We start from the raw sequence: 25922 nt of genomic DNA, 5'->3' as shown, positions 1-25922 counted from the left end.
TATAGACTATTGGAACTCAGTTATTGATGATTTGCAGAATTTTCATTTGTCTCTTGCTCCTATTAGATAATTTTCTCCCCTCTCCCTCTCTTGTTATATGAATGGAGAGAGGATCAAGACTGGTAATTAATCTCTAACATTTTACACTAGATCAAGCCTATTGACTCTGTAAACTTCAGCCAAACTTATGCAGGATGAATCTGAATATCTAACCACCTATTATTAGCCTTTTTCATAATCAAAGCACTGTACTGATCCTCTTGGAAAGCTCCAAATGAAGCATTGCACAAAAAGCAGCATTAAGGTGTTCCTGAATGCCTGGATAGAAACAAGAATTGTTCTCTCTCGTGTTTCTGTTGTATTTGTGTGCCTGACCAAGAAAGAGAGACAGATTGAAAAAAGATTTTATATCTACATGCATTATGTGCATACATTCATAGGTTTTAGAAAAGAAGACAAAGATATCTTTATCTAGACAATAGATAGAAAAAGAGACTCATTTCAGAACTTGCACTTTTGGCGTGGATTGTTCTTTTCCCTCCATCTCTGGGTACTGCTTTTCAAAACTGCCTGAGGCTACAGTACAGCACCTCAGATCCCCAAGGCCCCTTGCCTGGCTCCTAATAGCCACTCTCCATCTGTGTCACATGAACAGCTGATGAGATAGCTCTAGTGCCTGTATTTTGGAGTGCACATCCACCCAGGTTAAAATGCTGGGGTTGCCAAGGAGCAGTCAGAAGCCATTAGTGTTTGTGAGAATTTGCCTTGCAGCAGTTCCTTGGCATAGTCAGTGGAAAAGGGTGTGTATTTGTGCTTGCACACGCATGGGTGTCGGGTGGTGGGCCACTAAGAAAAGGAGTTCTTCCAAAGTAATATGTTTTCCTCGCCGGAAAAGGTTGGTTCGTGATAAACTCCTGTCTTTTTCTTTTATCACTGTCCACACCTTCAATTTACCTTCTAGTCACAGAAAAAGAAAACAGCAACTTAGGGGTCTGACTCAGGTCCTTGGGCAGATGGAAAGGAACTACTCAGCCTTGGGGCAGGGTAGTTGTAATGAAGTGGCCTGTCATTCTGTAAATAGTGAGGACCATCTCTTCTATGTGATGGAGGGTATCACATTGCAGTGAAAATGGAAATGTCAATAAAATTAATCTGCTAGCTCTTTGCTCTGGCTTTTTTTTTGTTTGTTTCTCTAGTTAGAGGGGGGGAGGTGAGTGGTGGTATTTCCCCCTCCCCAGTTGTTTTTGCCTTTTCTTTTTTAAAGAAATGTGTGTGGGCACCATAAACAAAGGTGAAATAGAATTTAAAGTTTTGAGGTAAATAGTCTCTATGTATCGGTAATGTGTTTGTTTTAGCAGCACTAAAGATCCAGAAGAGGCTATAGGAATTAGTTCATGGGTCTATAGCATTCCTCAGGAAGCTATGGAGCGTCTATCTCAGGCTACATTGAGCACAGAGTTTATTGTTTTAGGCTTTCTTGGACAAGGTTTTTACTTAGCATGGGATTTATGGCATTTACTGCTAATGAATGTCTATTCTTAAATTACAAAAACCACCGTCTCAGTGCAATTCCCAGATGTCCTTCCAGGACCTCGGCTTCTTAAACACCAGCAGGGAGCATAAACTCTCCACTTCTCTGTTTTCCTCTTTCGTGTGGCTCCAGGCTAATGATGTGTAAGGAAAACACAGCAATCTATAAAGTCTCAGTGCTGTCCCAGTATTCTTCATTTATTTTGCATTTGATTATGCCACAAGTCGGATCTTGTTTCTTTCCTTTTTTAAAAGTTATTAGTTCAAATATTAATGTAGGAATATGGCATATATTGCTGCTCTTGATTGATGCCTTCCCAAAAACAGGAAGACGTGCTCGTATGAATTTTAAGAAAGTAGGGGTCCTGCAATGCCTTGCCAGAAGAGTTTTTCAGATACATAATTTAGATGCCCTCCAGGCAGGCTTTCAAGGCATTTTTGCTGGAGGGCAAGAAAAAATAACTATGACTGTTAAAAGTAAATGATTTTTGCTAATGCACAATTAATGCCAGGGAAAAGCACTGAAGAGAAAGATGTTCATGGAAAGTTCTGATTAAGCAAGCACCCTACCTTGATGTGCATCCTTAAAAAAAAGAAATAAAAAGAAGCAGAATATAATGATCACTGATGCAGGCACATAAGTTTTCATGTCTTGCAAATACTATGTTGAGGGTCATACAAGTGTGCGTGCAAGTGCATGTGTGTGAGTGGGGAGATGATAGTAAATGGGGAGGGGTTCAGCTGGCAGTGTGTTATGTGCTCTGAACAGTGACACATTTACTATCACCTATGCAGAGGGCCCAGAATATATAGACCACAGAACATTTAACTTGATTACCTTCACCATATATTCAGCATAGTTGCAGGGAATGCATTTACAGTAAATAGGTTTTTGTGTGGCAGGTTTTCCCACACTGCATTTTATAATTGACAAAGAAGTATTGCACTGTGTCAAGCAAACAATTATAATTGAATTAATGGTTTGTGCGTGTGTGAGGCACAAAATTAGTATTTGGAGAGACATGATTTCTAATTTTTATATATCTATATCAGCAATCATATTTAATAAGAAATTGAACATGCCTGATTTTTTCATATATGAATGACACTTCATTAGTGCTTTAGTAGTTAATCTGATTATTCAGATTGGCTTATATTTCTTGTTTATTATCTCTCACACCATTTTTTCTATTAGGGGATGGTTTAGACAACAGTGTAGCCTCTCCCGGCACAGGGGACGATGATGATCCAGACAAGGATAAAAAGCGGCAGAAGAAAAGAGGAATTTTCCCCAAAGTAGCAACAAATATCATGAGAGCATGGCTGTTCCAACATCTCACAGTAAGTGAATGCAAGAAAAAGAAGTAGTATGTTACACAAGTCTAATTATTTTTAATAGCCCTTTCAACATTTTAGGATAATGTTTTGGGTGGTTGGAAGTTGGTTCTCTGCAATGGAATATATTTGGGAGTTATTATATATTATGTACCTTGAGTATAAAGCATCACACCTAGTGCAAAATGGGATTAATCTCAAGGACTGCCATTTTACTGTACAATTAGAGAGACTATTTTATGTATTTATTTATTTGAAACTGTTTATGGTGAGCAATCATCAGAAACAGAGATGTAGAATAGTCACCACGGGATGTCCAGGCAGGCTTAAATAATATTTCGGGAGTCCACTGTAAACCAAGCAGGCCTGCTGAGTGGTTGATGATGGTTAGTGAGGATCAGTGTGGGATTCTGAACAGCCCCCATCCTAGGGCTTCTAAATGGTGGACCTATGTTGCTTTTGGAACACACATATACTATGTATATTCCAACATGCATTGCAAGAGGTAGATGAAGTCAGAGAATTCATTTGAAAACTTTTCCTATGTTGGTTTACATGCAAAATATAGACAGCGTTTAGTTTTTCTAATTCCTCAGTTCTATGGGAGATTAAAGCACCTATTTAAGCTGCTCTTCAAGTCCATTATCTTAAAAGCTAGCCATATTCACTTCTGGGGGAAAGCGAGTAAACGTGGAAAAAACAACACTTTTAGTAGCAATCTATCTTTATCCTCCTGTTTTGCAATTGGTTTTATGTGTTGGTGTTCTGTTGACTATTACAGCTTTACTTAGGCATCAAAATACATTTTTACAAAAGAAGTAGTAGCTCTCTTAATTTTACTTGGAAATGGTGGAAAATGGTAAAATTATCAGTTCACTTTCCCTTCCATTTTGTTTGGGCTAATACTTAAAAGGATAGTGTGGTTAACTATCACACACAAGGGTTCATTTTGTGATTGTTAAAATTACACATTTTTTGTGGTGGTAGATATTAGTTACTGTCTCATGGTTCCTGGAGTGATTCAGGTACCTCTTTTATTTACAGTGGTGGCTACCAAGCAGCTTTGCTGATGGGACAGCTTGAAGGGGTTGGGTAGCGTTAGATACCAGTTTTAAACCATCATTTTGATGTAAGAACATTATTAGCAAACTAAGGTGCATTGATCTGGCCTGTAGGGTCAGGATTAGCCAGAATAGCCAGTGCCTCTGCTCGAACAGTGGTTATTTTTGCCTTCCAGCTATGGCCATTTCAAAGGTCAGGTGCCCTGTAGTACCTACTTGGCTCAGAGGAATTAGACAGAACATGAGTCTCTGGGCTGATTACTTAACCAAAGACAAAATAATGAGTCCTAAGCAAATACTGACTAATTGAAAGGGCTGTAAATCCATTACATATTGGTCAGGGATAATCAGGAGTATTTAATCACTTTTATCTATTCAGGAGCACTGAAGCTGCAACAGCAAAGCCCTGAACCTTGCCATTTGCTTATTATTCTCATCATTATCAAAATTACTTCACAGCTGTTCTTTGCTACATCACCTCAGCTGGAGATTTACTAACCTGTAAAATGTTTTTAATTTGGAAGTTGAGTGAGTGTGAGGGAGAGGGTTTTTTTATTTTTAACTGAAGGAAGTGGTTAGAAGAGCAGCACACTGATGCTGGGAAAAACTTGGGGCTATGAATAATCCACTTTATTTCATATAAGCTTGCATATTAATTTCCCCAACTCTCACTAAGTCATCCCCATCCCCATGGATTTTTGCCACTGCCTTTTCTTTCTAAAACGTTGTGTGGAAAGTGCTTAGTGTATGCTTGCCAAAAGGATAATTTATATCTCGCATATCTTGAATAACATCTTCATGGTTTTTAGCGTTCCTGAAATTCCACCATGTTTCTCTGCTTCACACCAGATGAACTAAGGAAATGCAGTAGCTTTGATGAGGATGGTCCTTGCATAAGCTAAAAAAAAAGCTCTTTGCCATCTAGGTTTTAATGAGTTTGTAGGTGTTGAAAGATTTACTGTGCTATAATTCTCAGACCTGAGAACTGATAATGGAGACCTCTGACTAGTGCAATGAAAATTCAAAAAGATTTTTGCCATAAACACATGCTGAGAAGGAAAATAACTCTTTCCTTAAACAGTTCCAGCATTCTTTTTTTCTTTCTGATTGGTTTGTTCCTTCAAAATACAACTTTGGTCTTGCTATGAATGTAAACTATAATTTACAAATATTTTTTCAAGTAAATTTCATAATAGAAAGAGTCTGAAAATTTAAATGGTTTTCCTTCACCACTGCTCTAACCTGATTTCAAATAGGTTTGTCCACTCTTTTGTCCTCTGTGACCTGGTCTTGTATTACAATAATCCTACAATGTACCCTTTTTCTCTTTCTTTTTTCAAAGAAACTAATTGAATTATCTCATTATTTTAATTTGTTAAGCAAATGTATTTTACATCACAGGATGTGTTCTTAAAGAAGGGGCTGCTAAGGCTTTGCCCCTTGAATGGCCCATTGGTGCATTTTGACATTCATGCATTCTCATTAATGAAAGGGACATAAAAGAACTCTGGTTGTATTTTTTTCCAAACTCCCAACCAGCATGGAGCAACTTTTTCCATAAGCCACAGGGGTCTCTCTACATATGTTCTCAACTGCAAGCTATTGTCACCTATTCTGAATACCTCAAAAGGACAAATAAAATACTAAAGGCCAACTGTAGCAATTGTTAGTTTCAATATGACAAAAATCATTAACCTCTGCTTTGCCTAGGAGGCAAGCCATTTTTGCTTTAAGCTTTAAACTAAGCTCAAAAATTTCTGTGCAGTGTGAAATGTCTGGGTAAGGTTATTCACTTTCAATTAATTATACTCATTTTGGGGCGAATTTTTTGGAATATATATTTTATAAATAGGCAATATGGTTCATCTTAAAAACTATTTTACTTCCAAAATTGCTAAAATGACATGTTGATCTTGGTTGATAACTCTACATGAATTAATTTGTCCCACTGACTGACTTTCATCACATTGTTTCATAACTGTATATAGTAGTTTTCCACTATTTCAGTTTTTGGAACAACTTCCACAATACTAAGAACAAGCTACGTATAAAGTTTTTGAGGATAGAAACCTCCAGTGCTTGCATAATAATTCAACCGTGTTCTCATTCTGCAATTGGTATCTGCCTTACATTAAGTATTACAATGGTACAGGAAGATGAAAGGATCTTAGGATGAATTGCTAGAAAATGTGCATGCTTTTTCTGGATAATATCCAGTATTTGAGTGGGTAAAGGAAATCCTAGCCTGGTAGTATAAGCTTCTCAGTAGTACATAAAGATTATGATATCAGAAAGGTAAACCTGACATCAAGGCTGTTGTTATTTAACTTCAAAGATAGTTAAAGAAAAGGAACAGCAAGAAATCTGACCCATGCAGCCTTTATTCATAGCCTTGGAAAACTCCTTTTCCCTCCATGCCAAACAGCTCTTTAGTACACTCAATTAGCCTCTCAGAAATCTCTGCTTTCCTCCCTCAAGTGCTCCCCTGTTTGCCCTGCAAAGAACATATTTGATCATGGAATGAAAACAGGAAGTGCTTGTGTACAAAGATACCTCTTGCTCACACTGCTTTTGAGCTAAAGGTTTCCTTATCATAGCAGTCACAGAAAAACTTACTGCATGGCGTAGAAGCTCTTTGAAAATAGATGCATATAATCAGAACAGGCGGCAGTCATAGAGGAAGGAACTATGTAATAGTTGGATTTTTACCTTTAGTCATCCAACTTTTCCTGCAGCAGAGACAACAGAAAACCTCATATTTCATTCCAGTCAATCAGCTTCCTTTTAAATGATGTCATATGTATATTTTAGATCTAAACATAGATTAACCCTATTTAATTTTTTAAAAAATAAGGGTTTATGGATTTTTGCAGTATACAAGCACTAAGCTCCCTTATTTCACACCCACGTTACATTTCATTAATTCCTGTTGCAAGATTTGTTGAAAGCTGCCTTTTAATTTGGGTTTGTAAAAATACTTCTAATTTGGTTATGCAATGCAAATTAAAGTTGCAGCCTTGCCCTAGTCATGAGTGTGTAATTTCCACTGAACTTGGTTTGACTTGTATGTGTATAACTGCATTTTGGATTGCAGCCTGCTTATTCCTTTCCTTACACAACTGCCTTTCAAAGTAGACTAGTCATGTCCCAAACTATTTGGAAATTGCTGCTACCATCCTTGTCCTCTTAAATCCTACAGCTCCCAGACAGGAGAGGATTTGGGGTATTTCAGGCAAACACATACACAGGGACTCAGAGGTAGCATTCAGTTTACTTGACCCTCCTTGGCTGAAAGGAACACGGTATTCTCTGCCAATAGGCCTCTCAGTTTACAAGGGGAGCAGAGCCAGCACCCATCTCCCTGTGTCCTCCATCTAGAGATAACAGCATCCTGCTTTTCTCTGTCGACCTCAATCCTACACCTCTGTAGCATGAAGCAAGTGGCTTAGGCCATGAGAATTATTGCGCGAACCCAGAGAGTTGGCAATAATTCACACAAACCCAGTGGTCCAATTATTTAATGTGTATTCGGAATAAGAAGGCAAAGGACAGCACAAAGGGACAAAGCAGAATACTGAAAACAAAAGGAGCTTTTTAGCTCAAGTCTATCCTATCCCAAACTACTGTATTTTTCGCTCCATAAGACACACTTTTTTCCTCCTAAAAAGTAAGGGGAAATGTGAGTGCGTCTTATGGAGCGAATGGCGCTTCGCAGGAGAGGCGCTGTGCAGAGAGGGAGAGCTGCGCAGAGCCCCTACAGCGAAGCGCCTCTCCTGCGAAGTGTGAGGAGGAACAGAGCCCCTTCTGTTCCTCCTCCTGCTTCGCTGAAGGGGTGCTGCACAGCTCTCCCTCTCTGCGCAGGAGAGCTGCGCAGTGCCCCTTCAGGGAAGCACCTCTCCAGCGAAGTGGGAGGAGGAACGGAGCCCCTTCTGTTCCTCCTCCTGCTTCAGTGAAGGGGCGCTGCGCAGAGACAGTGGCCAGCACTGTGGCCACACAGTGGCCAGCTTGATGCCTGTGGAAAGCCCACAAGCAGTACATGAGCATCATAGCACCTTTAAAAACTAGGTGCGTCTTATGGCTGGGTGCGTCTTATGGACTGAAAAATACGGCAATTACAAACAGGCTTCTGGTCTCCTCATGAGTAATGCAACATAGATGTTTAGTTGCATGGTATTCTGATGGTCAATGAAGGGGAAAGGACTGCATAGCCATATCACATTTTAAAAAGTGTTTCTACCTATCTTGAAGTTGAGTGGCACCTGACACTTTCTAGCCAATTATACCCCAGGTCATGTTAGGTAAGGTGGGGTTGGGAAGATGGTGGACACCTCCTGGGGCAGAGGGAGATGGCTATCACTGGGGAAAATTACCCCTTCAGTTATTCTATGACCTTGCTAGACAGGATGTAGCCCAGAACATATTGTCCTGGGAGCTTGGCAGAAAGGAGGTGCCTGGCTTGTTCCGGCAAAATGGAGAGTAAGAGATCAGGGCTGGTTGCCACAGGATGAAACTAGCATCCTTTAACTACACTCTGAAAGGTCGGAGCCAGTTCATTTATTGCGTCTGAAGATTGGAGTTATTCCTAATTAATATAGTGTGTGTGTGTGTGTGTGTGTGTGTGTGTGTGTGTTGTGTGTGTGTGTGTGAGAGAGAGAGAGAGAGAGAGAGAGAGAGAGAGAGAAAGAAATCAGATTAAAGGTAACTGCATTGCGTTGTCTATTTGTTTTGGTTCTCCAAACTACTCGTCAGCTCAAACTCAAACCAGCAGTCAGGTACATGGTGATCAGGCTGTCTTGTCTCTCTTTGGAATGTAGCCAGACAAGTTCTTCCCGTCCAGTGGGTCTGTTTCTCCCCCTGCAAGCTTTGCAACTGGAGTCCTGGCTGTAAACGCCAACTCCACCTCCTCCTGCCTGTGATGAAGCATTTTATCTGGCTGCAACCTAAAGAGCAGTGAGGTCTTATTAAGTCTTTCCTCCTTTCCTTAGGTTGACCTTCACATTAGTGTTCCTCTCAGCCTGACTACGTTTTTGGCCCTGTTCCACTGCCCCATGCTGCATATCTGAGCAGCCAGATCCACATTCCTGGTTGCCTGGTAGATACTGACATCAGTTCTTTAAAGGAGTGCTCTTTTGTTTCAGTTCAGTGGTCTCTGCTTTAAACTGATGTCTCAGGGGATGGGGCTATCAAGTATGCACCAAGGCTTACTTTTTTGTGAAGGGGAAAGCAGCATATTGCCATAATTAGTTAATGATTTTAGGAAACTGTGTGAGAAGATGGATATACAGTTATTCTCTGTTGTGGGCAAAAGCCGGTTGTGGCTTCTCAGTGGCAGCAAGCTAAGATGCAAACTTCTTCATGCCCTCTCCCATGGAACAAATTCTCTCTGCTCACGAGTGTTTGGATTTTCAATTGGGAGGCCAGGGCCCTTGGCACATGCTGAAAGATAAAAAGCCAAAGTATCTGTACTGATCCAGAAAATGTGAAAGCAAGCCAATATTTTGGGACACTTGATTGGTCCTAATAAACGTGTTGCCCAAATGGATTTCAATGTTTAAAGACACTGTTTCCTTTATCAGCTCTGTAGAAGTCTGGCTGGTGCGGGAAACGGGGGATTAAAAATTGCAGCACACAATTTCAAAAGTAATTAGATGCCATTTCATATAGATATGCAAGAACACCTTTAGCCAAAGACTTGCCCATGTTTATATGGAGGAAACATACATACTTGGTTTTTATATGATACCGTTACCATTGTTTTGTTCTCTCACCCTAAAATTGCCATAGTCCATAGTGCCCATAGTTCTTTTCAATGGAGAGGAAGCTCTGAAGCAACTTCACCTTCAGAGCTTTCTTCCTCATGGAGAGTTGTAGCATATACGTCAATAGAATTGAGCCAGCTACAGACCCAAAATCCTGCCAACACTGAGATGATGTTCAAGATCAGCCTTGAGGCTGCGTTTCAGGATTAATCTAGGAATGTGATCAGGCGCTATATATTTGAATAGACAAATCACCAATGTTGTGTTGGTACGTTCCCAGATCTATCAAAAAGCTGCATAAAGTAGTCTTGACTTGATTAGATGGCTTGGATTGATGGCTTTGCCATTTAGGAAGTGGGAAGTAGAGAAGAATATTCTCATCAGCTGTGTTGCTTGGGGACCAGAACAGCTTGGCTTTACAAGATCCATGCTTATCTACCTGGCAGGAGAATCTGTGAAATTCCTCAGAGGCCACTATATTGGCATAGAAACCTCTGAGACATCTCATTTAACATTGGAATAACTGGTTGCTAGATCAAAAGTGGCATATAAGATTCAATGCTACTTCTCACAGGGTGCAAGGAAAATCTATGGGTAGTGTTCAATGTCATACTGTTACAAATATTCCATTTGTGCAAGCATTTCATCTTGCCAGACACAATGAGAGCCAGTGTGGTGTAGTGGTTAAGAGTGGTAGTCTCGTAATCTGGGGAACCGGGTTCGCGCCTCTGCTCCTTCACATGCAGCTGCTGGGTGACCTTGGGCCAGTCACACTTCTTTGAAGTCTCTCAGCCCCACTCACCTCACAGAGTGTTTGTTGTGGGGGAGGAAGGGAAAGGAGAATGTTAGCCACTTTGAGACTCCTTAAAGGGAGTGAAAGGCGGGATATCAAATCCAAACTCCTCCTCCTCCTCCTCCTCCTCCTCCTCCTCCTCCTCTTCTTCTTCTTCTTTTCCCTGCTGTTCTGGGGGTTCTCCTGATCCACACCCTAAGCATGTGGGGAAAGCCTCATTGCAGAAACAGAAGCCTTGGTCAGGGCTTCTGCTGATGGAGTCATTGGGTGAATCCCACCCACAGAAGAATGGACTGCAGACCTGATGCCTGTGATTGTCTTTTACATTTTGCACTGCTCTTTCCAGGCACAAACCTGCACTTAAAAGCTCAGTGTCTGAGCATTTGGGGGTTCTTGCCCTGGAGCTTTCCCTGCAAAAACCTGCCTTTTAGTTCTCAGTTTGGGTTTAAGTGGATTGCCATTTGCTCTGGTTGAGGCTTAAAGAACGGGTTTTCATGGGGAAAGCTCTGGAGCAAAAAAAAAAAAAGGGTTCTTGGACATGGAGCTTTAAAATGCAGACTGTGCCTGGAAAAAGCAGAGGAAAGGGAAGTATGGCTAAGCCTTTTCTGAGAGTTTGACAGGGTAGATGCATAAGCAAGGGGCCCTCCATTCACTGGAGTGGCCATTATTCCTCAGCTTCTTGCCACTGTCACCTTCCAGGGCACCTAGGTAGTGTTATGTGTAGCTATGGGAGAAAGGGTACCAAAACAGTGACAATTCAGCAAAAGACATTAATGTCAGAAGCAACCCAGAAGCATGTTTGTTGCAAGAAGGAGATAGTTGTTTTGCACAATGAACAACTTTTAGTTATTCCACTTTCTTTTCAGAGGGGGTAGCCCACCCTCATGAAAAAGAGACTGACAGCAAAGGGAAGACAGAGTACATTTTGGAGATACTAGAAGCAAGGTCACAGCCTTTAAAAAATGAGAAAGGTATATCGGTGCAAGAATGAGAGCACTGGTAACATTAGCAAGAAACATTGAAATTGTCTGTGTGCTTTTAGGAGGGGGGCTACGGTAATTATCATTACTGTGGGAGAAGTAGATGCATGTTCCATCACAGGTCTCTACCAATTACCCATATTTTATAGGGGCTCTCTGAGGGCATCTTCCCTGAGAAGCCACTAACATTCTGGAGTTGGCAGGGCCAGGCTGTGGCCTATGGGTATTGTTTTAGAAAAGTTCTGGGGTTTGTTGAAAAGCTTATCAGGAGTTTGTCAGAGGAAAGATAGTAATGGGAGACAACATTGCACTGAAAGACAACGAAGTAGGTTTTCTGTGTTTTAGGGTTGTTAGACTTTTCCAATCAGACGTTCTAAAAGACACAACGGAAGTGGCTGTACATGTAGGAAGAGATGCTACATTCACATAGAGCTGTCTCCAGTAGTTGTGTGAGTTGAAGACAGCCGTCAAAGTTTGTTCCTTTCCCCCTGTCTGCAGCACCTGCACCTTCTGAAAAGCCTTTCAAAATGGTTCTACAGGACTGGAATAACCTGAAATCAGGAATAGGAACCTTGCACCAGTCTTTTTTGGTGATCACTCGTAGCCGAGTAAGATTGTCTTCCATAAACACAGTTTTAACAATGAGTCCGTAAGTGACTGTGGAGGCCAATTCTGGTTCCACACGTCCTTCCACAGTGGAGTCCACTGACACAAGGTTCCTGCACTTGATTTCAGACAATTCTCCCCTCTCACTGTAGCCCTGTGTGACACAGCCAATACATGGATAACCAAATATCTGGGTAGGCTTTTTAAAGGATCCAGAAGCATCAGAAGAGAACCATTAGTACCATCCATAGCTACAATCCTTTACCCACCTGGGAGTAAGCCCCAATGAACCCAATGGAACTTCTGAGTAGGTATGTATAGGATTGTGCTGTTAGAGCCGAACATTTTGCCGTCAAGTATTGTACCATCAGTAGGATTGTAAAATTGGTGGAGAACAATGTCAAATGGGGCTGGGTATGCTTATTTTCAACATAGTTGTTTGGTTGCTTTTATGAGACAAAGATCTGTTTGTATTATGCAGTTGCCTTGCTGAGAGAGAAAAGACAGATACAGAGAGAATGAATGTGTTCCAGCTCTGTATTGATTTCTACTAGACAAAGGAAAACATCTGTGAATTGTTTGAGGATGAAAATTACTTAGGGCTACCTGCATTTCCACCATCATTGTTTAATTCCAGGAAATGATGTCATATTGCATGAAACAGCATTTTTTACATTACACATGGTGTCGTTAGAACCTTTTTTATGCCGCAGTGTTTCTAATTAGGCACATTCTTGTATAAAATTGCATCTGTGTATGTATATCTAGTGTGTTTTAATGTATAAATGTATGCATTAAACAGATTTTAATGCATAAATATGCTATAATGTATTGGGAGCATGGGGAATGGCATTCTGAATAGGCTGCCAGGTTTCAGAAACATCTCTTGGCTTATTTGTACTTCAAACTGGATATCAGAGTTCCCATCAGCATTAGCTCCATTTCTACAAAGGATCTCTGTGGACAATAAGCTGCGTACCAGTGAAGCTGAGAATGGGTGCAAAGTGGCAGAGCTGCCCGCTCCAAGGCTCTGCTAACCTGAGTACACTGCTGTGGAAGTGAGGCAGGCAATGGGAGGCCACTTTCCCGCTCCATTATAACTGCATCCATTGCCCCTACCCTGCTTCATTCTATACAAGTTACTAATGCTCCAAGTGCAAGTAACTTGATGGCATGCAAAAGTCTGGGTGTAAATATGAGGAGTCTGCATGAACACACACACACACTGCCTGCCATACCTTCTTACCAACATACTCATTTTAGAGGGGTTGGGAGCACACCAGTAGATTTGAGATGATGGGAAAGAACAGGGAAAACAGACATCTGGTGCACTTTTTAGAGTTCTTCTATGCATGAATGTTGCACTAGTGTCCAACTGAATCATTTTTAATCTCTCATTTAAAAGAATAAATAAAAATATACTTTTTTAACAGAGGCCAGTATATTTAAGCTTTTAGTCCTTTACCATATAATTTCCTCTTTTATAAAATATGGTGTCTGTGTCAATTCTGTCACCATCTGTCTTTTTGATTTTGTTTTTTTGCTATTCTTACAATTACAGAGACAATCCAAACTGTAAATAATTTAATTTTAGAAACCTTACTGAGACAAGAAATTTGCATTTAGTATGCTGTAGATGGGAGACACCACTATACTATTCCAGATGCTACATATATGCTCTTTATTACTAGAAATTCACCATTTTGCATGCTACTGTTCTCTGTTTGACTTCTAAATTATACAGGCTTAAATTCTCCTTCCTTGTCTTTCTTCCAGTTCTATTATAAACACACAGCCTATCAGAGTGTATTGCATAAGCAAGTCTACAGGGATATAACTAGATTAAAAATAGCTACAAATATAAGCAAAATATTGGCTTTGTAAGTTCTGCTATGCCCAGGAATGTATTGTTTGTGGTGGTATCTTTCTTCACAACCAATCTTCCTCCCACCCCTTAAATAACATTTTTTCAGTGCATCAAAAGAAAACCTGTTTCCTGGAGTTCACATCTCCCTTCTGCTCTACATCCATCTCATATTCATATTATATAGAAGAGGTGCACTTGGCCCTAGGGAATATGTTTTCCTTCACAGATGGAGTGAGGGTTATTGCCTCTTTCTGACTCTTCTGTGTGATTTATGCTCCCTCCCACCTTGTGAATGAACACAATAACCCTCTTTCTAGATTAGTTCACTTAAGTGTGGTATAGCCAATGAGATCATGAAGATGGATTTTTGATTCACAGAATAGGGTTGGATAAGTCATTGACACAATTCAGATATAGCAGGAAATGATGCTTTTTCACTACCTGAACGAATTACACGCATTCTCCCTTTCTTTCTCTCCTTGTTCATAAGCCAGTGGAGGAGTTTTTTTTTAAAAAAAATCTACTTCTGGTTTGAAACCAGCCACAATTCTCTGTGACATCTGAGATCAGACAACTGTGGTTTGTTTAAAATAGACTTTTAGAATAAGCCAAGGTATGAAATATAATTTGATCCTTACTAACCATAGCTTGGGATGCTGGTGGCGCTGTGGTCTAAACCACAGAGCCTAGGGCTTGCCGATCAGAAGGTCAGCGGTTCGAATCCCCGCGACGGGGTGAGCTCCCATTGTTTGGTCCCAGCTCCTGCCCACCTAGCAGTTCGAAAGCACGTCAAAGTGCAAGTAGATAAATAGGTACCGCTCCGGCGAGAAGGTAAACGGCATTTCCATGTGCTGCTCTGGTTCGCCAGAAGCGGGTTAGTCATGGTGGCCACATGACCTGGAAGCTGTCTGTGGACAAATGCTGGCTCCCTTGGCCTATAGAGCGAAATGAGCACACAACCCCAGAGTCATCCGCAACTGGACCTAATGGTCAGGGGTACCTGTACCTTTACTTTAACCATAGCTTACCTCACAATTCCCCATGTTCAGACATCACAAGAAACTGTAGCCTGCATAAAACTGGGAGTAAATGCTTCTTATCTCCTCCTCTGGCCGCTTGTGAAGGAGCAAAAATGATGCCACACAGGACCTAATCCTGTTTACCAGCACAAGGATTGGATCCTATGAGGTGCTGCTTCTTTGTGAATGGCTTTTCTCCATGCAGGGAAGCTGCTCACAAAGGAGCAGCAAACAGCACTACACATGGAAGGATTTGTTCGTGTGTGGTGCTGCTTCAGGACACTGGAGAAAGGAGAGGCCTGGTGGGAAGAAGAAGCCACTGATCCCTACCTTGTCCTGCGAAGAAGAGCTAGTAGGTTCCTCCTTTTCACGGTTTCTCCTTCCTGCCCATACCTTCCTTGCCTTCCTATGCCCTACCCCCTGAGAGCCCCAATTTGCTATGTGACTGCCACACAACACAACTCATGGCAATCCAGGGTTAGCTCAACATGACTGAACCAATGCCTGGATTTCCCCAAATCATCTTGATTTGGTTCAGGTCTTGGGACTCAGCAGAATCTGATGCACAGTCCTAGTAGGAACTAAAGTAACATGAATGGTTGCATTGACCACACTGTCCAAGATGAAATTACTCTAAATTACAAAAGGCAGGTAGAGTCTGGAATTCAATGTAGAGGGTTTTTTAAAACTAAAAAAAAAAAAAAAAGGCTGAATAGAATCATAGACTTGTAGAATCATAGAGTTGGCAGGGTCTATGAGGATCATCTAGTCCAAACCCTGCAATCCAGGAATCTCAACTAGAGCATCCACAACAGATGGCCACCCCATCTCTGCTTAAAAACCTCCCAGGAAGGAAAATCCACCACCTTTCGAGGGAGTCTGTTCCACTGTCAAATAGCTCTTACTGTCAGAAAGCTCTTCCTGATGTTTAGTTGGAATCTGCTTTCTTGTAACTTGAATCCATTGGTTCAGGTCCTACCCACTGGAGCAGGAGAAAACAAGCTTGCTCCATCTTCCATGTGACAGCCCTATAAATATTTGAATATGAATATCTTCAGTGCTATTTTTATAGAAAAAGAGGTGCCAGAATTCTCCATAAATAAGCCTCCCTTGTTCTCTTATAATGTCAATGGCGCCCACCTAAGGTGCTGGAACTAAGTTCTGGTGAGTTCCTGCTGAAAAAAAGCGCCCTGGCTATCATATCTCCTCTCAGGCTCCTCTTATCCAGGCTAAACATACCCAACTCCCTCAACTGTTCCTCATAAGGCTTGGTTTCCAGACCTTTGATCATCTTGGTCACCCTCCATTGCACATGTTCCAGCTTGTCAACATCATTCTTAAATAAGAGTAGACTTTTATTGATATGTAAGTTGTTCTGGAGCTTTAAATAAATAAATAATCAGCACCTATGGAGTATTTTCTTAAATGATTCCTATACAGTGGTACCTCTAGATGCGAACGGGATCCGTTCCGGAGCCCCGTTCGCATCCTGAAGCGAACATAAGACGCGACTGTGCATGTGCGTGGGTTGCGTTTCGCTGCTTCCACGCATGCACGTGACATCATTTTGAGGGTCTGCGCGAGCGGCAAAACCCAGAAGTAACGCGCTCTGTTACTTCCGGGTTGCCGTGGAGCGCAACCCGAAAGTATTTAAGCTGAAGCATATTCATCCCAAGGTATGACTGTACATGTTTAAAATATTAATTGGAATTAATTGTCTGTGTAGTTTTTTCATAAAATATATGTAATTGGAAGCTTGCTAATTTATTTTTTATGAAAAATCCACATGAATGACTGATTCTGGCATAACATTTTGCGCATGCTCGCGCACACACACGCGCACGCACACACACACACACACACACAGGAATGGTTCCCAAAGCCGTCCTGTATCAGAGGGTATTCCTGTTAAGTGGCTTTACATCTTATTGAATACTGCTTAGCTACTTATATTACTTAGTGCAGGAACATAGACATATTTACATGTATTTCATTAACTATATAACAGTGCAACCGATTTGGAAGCCCCAAATTGGTCCACAGCAGATTGGACCAACTCGCCTTTATTAGTACTTCATTTTGTGTATGTGTTTCTGTATGTGTCAGTAAGTCTTGTGAGAATCTTGCACACATTGTGTTGTACACAGTCAGTGCACAAGCAAGACACATACAGTGTAATATTACATCCATCCAGTAGCTTTTTATAAAAGATTATCAAAAGGAAACTTTAAAGGTTTTTAGCACAAAAACCATTGGAGCTACGTTTGAATTTTGGCAGTGCAATCCAATTTATGTTTCATGCACCTATATAAAAGTTCAAATCAGGGGTCAGATCAGGTCCAGATCAATCTATTCCAGACTGGGGGTCAATCCAGATCGCTGAGTTGGAACCCAAATCAGATCAAGAAAGAGAGGCTTTACATAGTCCTGATTAAATACTTTAAAATGTATACAGTAATTTGAAAATAAATGTACTTTGTGAGCAATTTAGGGGTTAAAAAATGATCTTCTGAAAACTGTAACTATTTTCCCAGGTGTGGGTTTTTTGTTTCTGTGTTTTTAGCAGACTTCTTTTAATTGCTTGTTTGTTTTCTGCTAATTTGTTGAACATTTTAAAGCATTCAGTGAAAGTCTTACTGAATGCTTTTCAGTGCACTTGGTAGGTTGGCTTTTAATGGTTTACAATATGATAATAAACCAATGTTTTCTTAAAATTCTGATATAATTCTGTATCACATAATGTCCATTATTGTTAAATATTTCACATACGGTTTCATGTGTATCTGAAGTGGGCCTTTGTAGAAAATTTGCAGTACCTTAATCAATCTTAGCTGCTTTGTCTTTTTTATATACCTGAACTTTTATCACACAAAAGTCTGGTTTTCATATCACGCTAAGTCAAACCATAGCTTAGCATGAATCTTCCAGGGAGAAAATTACAATTGCTTCACTCTTTCCTGGTTATTTTGCTGCTGTGCTATGTTAAGCCATGGATTGGATTAGCATACCAGCTTAACAAATGCTTGTGGTTTAGCTCTCTCCAGACTAATGGTGGCACAGCAGCAAAATAACTGAGCAGGAGCAAAGTCTACAGGATTGCCAGTTCACACTCCACATGGGTCTGACATGATGACATGTGAACCAGGCCATCTTCTTAGGCACAAATAAGCTACAAAGAGAAAGAAACTTATTCCCCCACCCTGCAAAATCCTTTCCTATTTTTTCAAACATGATGCATTTAGATAAGGTTCAGGTTTACATGGTGCAGTAAATGGTTGACGTTCATCTGTCTCAGGAGACAATAGAAGAGTGTGCCTTGGGGATGAAGTCAAACCATTTGAGAGTTACAGCGCCTGGTGTGGTTGTAGAGACCAACACGGGGAAGACATGTTTTGTTGCAGCCGGGGCAGATGAAGCCGTCTGTTGTGCTGGTAGGGGTATACTATGACATTTTTTCTTTCTGCATCCTCTCAGCAGTCATTCTTCCTCTGGTTATTTGCTGTGGATATTCCAGGAATAGTAACATAAAAATAACCAGCAGTATATGCCGTGCAAAAACTCACAGTGGGTGAGTTTCAGTATAGTTTTGTCTGAAAGTTACCCTAGAGCTCTTAAAACCTGTGAAATTTCAAATCTGGCTTTCTAGAATGACATCTCAGCTCAAAACCGCAACTGGAATTAGATGGTGATATGTCCTCAGCATGATCTGCTATCAATTACCGTATACATCCAAAATTATAGCTTCAGTAAAAATTTGAATTTGGCTTTCTAGGATGATGCCACAGCTCTAAGTGGCAACTGGAATTAGATGATAATATACACTCAGAATAGTCTGCTGTTGAAGACTTTATTCATACCAAACTACAGCTCCAGTAAACTTTTTCCTAAGACTTTGTATTCTTTGAAACAAGCCCTCAGGGCTCATGAGCTTTCTATTCTTTGCCCTGTAGGTTTCCTCTAGGAAGAGCTAGCTAGCCTAAAAGAGGCCAAATATCACACAACTGAGCTGGTGGGAAATTCAAACTATTTCAAGCAAAGGAGTCAATAGAGCTGCTGTAATGAAACGTATTGTTCAGAGTGAGATTGCTGTGTTATGGATCTCATGCTGAATATCAGGTTTGGGATTTTTTATTATTACGAAACTAGCCTGAGGCCAAACTGGTGAGAATCTGAAAGAGACACAGAAGGAAAGAGAGTGTGTTTGGAGTTTCAGGACTTTTAAGAGATTTATTCCCTAAAAATGCAGAAAAGATTGGAAGAACAGGAGAGAAGTGTGGTCTGAAAGTGCCCTTGCAGTAATCTTTTCAACTGCTTTCCTCTCCCCACAATAGCTACTAATGATTTGGAGATAGAGAATGAGTGTATGCAAAGTAAATATATGAATAGTAAATGAAAGTTGAGAGGCACATGAAAGGGAGGTTAGAGCAAAAAGAGAAAAAGTAGGGTGAAATTATAAGCAAATGTATGTGGGGAGGGGTCTTGTTGCTGAGGTTTTGGAATAATGTAGAAGAAAAAACATTAAAGAAAGCTTGTTTGCTTGGACTCAACTAAGCAAAATCATTTGATAAAATAATGATGAAAATATTCCTTCATTGCTAGAGCTGCTTTGAATGCAAAATACAAAACAGATTTTTCCCACAGACTAAAAAATTAGCTGTGCATTATAATGTGTATTATCATGCGGCTCCCATTTTTATTTTTATGTATAATTGATCTGTGTATAAGAAATAAAAATATATCATTTTTACATTTGTAAGAAGCACACCAAAGTATGAATCTAACTGGATTAAAATCCAGTGTGTAAGATACAGTCACCATACGTGACGTTCCACCATCGGATGGACTGTGTGAACCATTGGATATTGCTGTCTCCTAAAGAATAGGCTTTCCCCCTAAGATCTGTTGGCATTTGTGCCTTACATTCTAGCTTTATGTCTGATAAAACTGTCAGACAATCCAAATAGCTGTTATTATAATTATTGCTAAGCATTCTATAATTTACAGTTCAGCCCTGTGCATGTGAATTTAGAAGTTAAGTCTCAGTGAGGTCTAGAAGTTAAGGATTGCAGCTTCAGTAATTTGTGATGTTATGTGATAATATATATATATATATATATATATGGAGGTTTTGGTGTCTTCGGGTGTCTTCCCGTGTAAGAGTCGGGGTGTCTGGGCGACGTTTCGACGAGGTCTCACTCGTCATCTTCAGGCTGGTGCTTTCGGCTTCTTGTTACTGCGCGAAGTTTCCCGCGAAGTTTCCCGCCGGGGAGGGAAACTTCGCGCAGTAACAAGAAGCCGAAAGCACCAGCCTGAAGATGACGAGTGAGACCTCGTCGAAACGTCGCCCAGACACCCCGACTCTTACACGGGAAGACACCCGAAGACACCAAAACCTGCATTCCTGTACCCGTGAAAATCTACGAAAGCAAATATATATATATATATATATATATATATATATATATATATATATATATATATTTGCTTTCGTAGATTTTCACGGGTACAGGAATGCAGGTTTTGGTGTCTTCGGGTGTCTTCCCGTGTAAGAGTCGGGGACACCCCGACTCTTACACGGGAAGACACCCGAAGACACCAAAACCTGCATATATATATATATATATATATATATATATATATGAGAATGAGAATGAATCATAGAATTGTAGAGTTGGAAGGGACCACGATGGTTATCTAGTAGAGCTTTTTGAGTTCAATAGGTTAAAGCAGACTGGAGTCCAGGTTTGTTTGCATGTTTGTTTTGCCATGATAGTCCCAGACTGGCATTATTGTAGGTTTTTTCATGAATAGCTGTTTAACTCTTTGCTTTAGTTACTGTAGACTGTGCTATATAAAGCAAAATGTCATTTACTTCCAACAACCATGTTTATGGCATTCGGTTATATGTGAACAATGAATCTAGTCCGCTCTACTATTTTCTCTAAGATTCTTTAAGATCATACAGGCTAAATATCAAAAGACATAGGCTTGGAGTCAAAGAACCATCAGAGGAAGTGGGGAAATGTAGTACAGTACATAACGCTGTTCTCTGAACTCTTGTGGCAGCTAGTGGATTATTTTGTTAGTTCAGTGTTACAATGTATCTTATACTGTGATACTATGAACATTACAAGAATAAGGAAGAACAGGAGTTGCAGGTTGCAGCATGTACACTCTGATGGATTATAGAAAGGTCTTGAGTTTTGGAAAAAAGAAAGCATGATTCAGTTTGGGTCTTTCCCCCTCACACAATGCACTTTTGCTAGGTTGGGAAAGGCATTCTTCTAGTGGAAGACACCTTTCTAGGCAAGCCACTGAGATGTCTTAAGATTGTGGGAGTTGTCCCTAGTCCGAATGAACACTGAGCACCTTGCTACAGAATTCACTCCATCTTCTTTTTTTAACTAGCATGCATCAAAAGGGGGGGGGGAATTAGAAAATATTTGAGAACTGTAATGAAGCAAAGGTGCATTGTCCTTGCCAGTCCCAAGCCAAATGATTTAAGTGTTGTTTTCAAAGTATAATAAATTGAGCCACAGAAAATGACTGATTCTGAACTAAATAAGGAACTTGTTCTGAATTTTTCCTGGGTTCCTGTTGGTGGTGGTCATTCTCCTGCAACACAACATAGATTAATCTGTGTTTATAATCCATTCAGACATACCTGGCATTGTATCTTCTTGTTATGCTGTGTTGGCTGAATTTATGTTAGAAAACTGGCCCCAGTTTTTCTTGTTTTGGTTCAGCTCTTATAGTGACAAGTTTCAAGACATGTAAAAAGTATTCTTAGTTACGTGCCACCCCAATCTCTACTGAGAATAATAATAATAATAATAATAATAATAATAATTTTATTATTTATACCCCACCCATCTGGCTCCCCAGCCACTCTGGGCATCTCTCAGCAGAGATTATGGGGGTCTTGGCATGTAACAAGGGCTAGTGTTTCCTTTGAAAAAATGAGCCACAGCAGAGAGACTGCAGTGTCTTTATGGAATATGGTTTACATATAGGTTACATATATTTACAACCTGCATGAAGATGAAGAGATCTCCCAGCATTTGTTGTTCTCCTAAGAGCAGCAAGCTGTGATCTACAAACGGGAATCAGCCATGTCATTTGTGCCTCATGGTTATCCCTGCTTCTTCTCCACTCCCTTCTCCTTTTTCCCAGTACCCCTTTCAGAAAAAACAACTCCCTGTTTTACTTACAGCATCACCCACTGTGACCCTGGAAACCTCCATTTCCCAAGCCTGTTGCAAAGTGACCACCTTTTCCCTGCAGCTTCCATCATGGGCCACCTTCTCACCATTATCAAACATACCAAGCTATTACCAGCTTTTTGTGTCTTCAGTTACCCACCCCCTGCGAGCCATCACCAGAATTCTAACCCTTTACTGAATCTAGAGGTTTAAGGCCTTATCTTCCCCCCAACTTTTAACAGTCCTCAAGGGTAATGTTTGTGGGGGTGCTCTACTGTGGATTGCAATTCATACCTTTCAGATACAGATAGAGGGAATTGTTGGCTCACATTTGCTCTGCTTTGAAAAAGGGGAAGGGATCATGTTAACATATACCTGATTATTCTTATTGCCTCTCAGAGCTATAAATAATGTGATTACTCGCTAATGTCAGACATACTGTACTTTATATTTCTTTTGTGTCTCTTTAAAAAAAGCAGTAGTGGAAAGTGTTTATTTTGATGGTACTATGTATTGATTTTATTTTAACAGTGCTTACTTAAAGTAACTAATGGTTCTGTTCCCATAGCACTTAAAAGTTGGAGTTCACTCATTGTGGTTTTTTGATTTAGTCAATTTTGTTTTCATTATTTCTGAAATTCACACTGAGGAATGCTCTCCTTAATACATTTTAACATTCTAATAAGGGGGGAGGGAAGAGAAGATAACAATTTGTGATTAGTTTATGTTTAGAAAGCCACATTATCGCCTACAAACTACAGTGGAATTCATAAATATGTGTATCGTAAGATAGCGTTTTAAATAGTAGTATTTGCATCGGTCTTCTAAAATTAAAATCACAGATAATAAAGTGGAACAAATGTACCAAGGGCATGGGAAGTAGGTTAACATTCCAGCTGTTGTGTAGGACTTTTCCTACTATAACCACTTTAGTGACCCTAGATGGATAACCCAGCTATTTATACTTTTCATACTGGTTTGTGCTGCAACCCCCCCCCCCCAAATGGTGCAATAATTAAAACAGCAACAAAAGTAAAACACTACCCTGAACAACTGAAGCATAAAATATTCAAAATAAAATAAGGGTTATGAAACAGGAAATATAAACAGCAGCAGAGAAATATTTCCACACAAGTTCAGTCAGGTGAGGTGGTGTACAGGTGTCCCCCCTCTTACGAAGGGGTTACATTCCACACACAAAACTGAAATCATGTAAAGTGGGCAGCATCCCACTTTAATAAGATGGGCACATGGGGAGTAGAGAGAGAGGTGTACCATGAGGGCTGCTGCCTTGAAGTCGCTCGGGGCCCCTACCTGGCTTGGGGCCACTGTCCAGCATGCCTTCCCTCACTTGGGGCTGCTGCCCCAAGCCTTCCCTCCAGTTACCTGCAGTGAGTGAGTGAGCGTCTGAGAGCAATTTCCAGGCAGCAGTTTATTTATTTCACAGTGACCTGCATAAAAGCGGTCATACATGAGTAAAAGGTAAAGGCAAAGGACCCCTGACAGTTAAGTTCAGTCACAGACGACTCTGGGTTTGCGGCGCCCATCTCGCTTTACAGGCTGAGGGAGCTGGCATTTGTCCGCAGACAGTTTTTCCGTGTCATGTGGCCAGCATGACTAAGCCGCTTCTGGCGCAACGGAACACCGAGACCAGAGGCAGCGCACAGAAATGCCATTTACCTTCCCACTGGAAATGGTACTGGGAAAAAGGAGAAGGGAGTGGGCAAAATGCTTGTGGGAGTGGAGATGAAGCAGGGATAACCATGAGGCACAAATGACATGGCTGATTCCCATTTGTAGATCACAGATTGCTGCTCTTAGGAGAACAACAAATGCTGGGAAATCTCTTGATGCAGGTTTGCTGTGGATTAACTGATTGGTTGTAGTTCCCCATGTTTTCCACAGTGCTTAATTGCTTCATCTGCTGCAAATGTATAATAGGAACATGTGATTTGATGTGTAGTACATAACTGGACTCATCTTGACATAGTTGCAGCTTGGGTTATATATACAATATTGCAGTACAGGCATCACCCCACTTAGCTGCGTTCTACTCATGTATGAAGGGGACGCAGGTGGCACTGTGGTCTAAACCACTGAGCCTCTTGGACTTGCCAGTCAGAAGGTCAGCGGTTCGAATCGCTGTGGCAGGGTGAGCTCCCGTTGCTCGGTCCCAGCTCCTGCCAACCTAGCAGTTCAAAAGCATGCCAGGAAAAAGAAAAAAGAGTGCAAGTAGATAACCTGGGACCTTTTGCAACTTAAGGCAAAAGTCCCTGCCTGCCAGTGCCACTGCCTTCTACCCTGCAAGTGCACCACACCTCACTGCCACCACAGATGCATCTACAGCAGTGGAGGAAGCAGTGGCGTGGGATGCTGACAGCAGTGGAAGAGGCGGGTCTTGGAGGAGGCAGAGTGGCATGTCCGCATAGGAGGCAGTGGTCGTGAGTGGGGCAGTCCTCAGGCCCTGAGGTGTCCACCTCATCTTGCTTCATGGGCTGGTTGGCTACGGCACCACCTTTAATTCCTCTACTGCATATTAATTTGGCATCAGCAGGCTGCTTTGTGTTTTGTAGAACACAGAAATAAGGCAGTTCCTGCTCAGAATGTTTACAGTTGAAGGTTGATAACTAGGAGCTCCCAGGTTGCACATGAGGATGCATGCACACCAACACCTGAAATGTACATTTTCAGGACCCACCATATCCCTGTGACTGCATTTATTAGTGTATTTTACATTGCTTTAAGTGGCCTGGGACATTAGAGTGAGGGGTGGGTAAGAAATAAAATTAGTGACAGCAAATATAGCAATAATAATCACAATATGAATATCATCCTCTGGGCTTTCTGAAACTGCTTAGAAGAAATGGAGCTAGGAAAGGCAAAGAAGGCAGTAATTTCTGTCTCACCCCACCTGTCTTTCCGTCATTTTCTTGGGAATTTTTCTCCCAGCCACACCTTTCTGCTTCAGGAAAAATAAAGGAACAGGTGAGGGAGATAATTAGCATCTATATCCCCTCTGGCTAAAAAGTAGCTCAGTATGAAAGCTAGAAGAATGTGGGTGACAGAAAGAACCTCCTGTGTTCCTTTGCTCCATCGCGTGCTCCTCTCCTCCTCATCCTGTTATTTTACAGAATGCAAAATGGGAGGGCCCACTTTGGGAAAGACACTCAGCCTGAAATGTGACCCACCAGCTTATAATTGTAATTATATAGACAAGCAGGGATTGTGGCCACACATTGGGGGGGGGGGAGAGGAAAGAGGCAAGGCACAAAAGGTTGGCTGGTCCACATTTATTTTAATATATAAACCCTGACCTGATCTGTATAGGCCGGGGGAACAAGGTATAACTAATCACCAAACCTTGGGAGACCTGGCCCTGCAAAGGGCCAGGGTAGCCCACCCTCTACTCCCACCCTTTCAAGTTGCTAGGGAGGCCTTCTTATCCCATGCCCTTTGGGGACCTGCAGCGGCCACAGATGCACCCGGAAGCACCTCTGTGGCTACAGCGGGCCCAAACAGAGTCCCCACAGCGGAGGCACAGGCCCCAGCCTAGTCGCTGCCGCAATGCTGGAGCACCAGAGCTATGCCCCCCCCCTCCTCAAGAGATTCTGAGGGTGGCAACATGAGAACAGGCCTTTTCTATGGTGGCTCTTCGTCCATGGAATGCTCTCCTCAGAAAGGCTCATCTGGCTCCATCATTACTTGTCTTTAGGTGCCAGGCAAAACATCCCCTTTGCCCAGGCCTTTGGCCATTAAATAATCAATGGCCT

At 41.3% G+C, this 25922-nt stretch overlaps 1 protein-coding gene across 12 annotated transcripts in view; it reads left to right on the top strand.

The window, feature by feature from the left end:
• MEIS2 (Meis homeobox 2) overlaps positions 1-25922 on the top strand; it is a 233754-nt gene that overhangs the window by 65351 nt on the left and 142481 nt on the right. For all 12 annotated transcript variants that reach the window (XM_082240350.1, XM_082240344.1, XM_082240349.1 and 9 more), the window contains one exon: positions 2726-2871. In XM_082240350.1, coding sequence (XP_082096476.1) covers positions 2726-2871 — 146 coding nt within the window. The remainder of the gene's footprint in view (positions 1-2725; positions 2872-25922) is intronic.

Source organism: Podarcis vaucheri (genome assembly GCF_965113315.1).
Source record: "Podarcis vaucheri genome assembly, chromosome: 1".
NCBI classification, from domain to species: domain Eukaryota; kingdom Metazoa; phylum Chordata; class Lepidosauria; order Squamata; family Lacertidae; genus Podarcis; species Podarcis vaucheri.
Note: the sequence above shows the minus strand (reverse complement) of the source record. Positions and strands in the feature narration are given on the sequence as shown.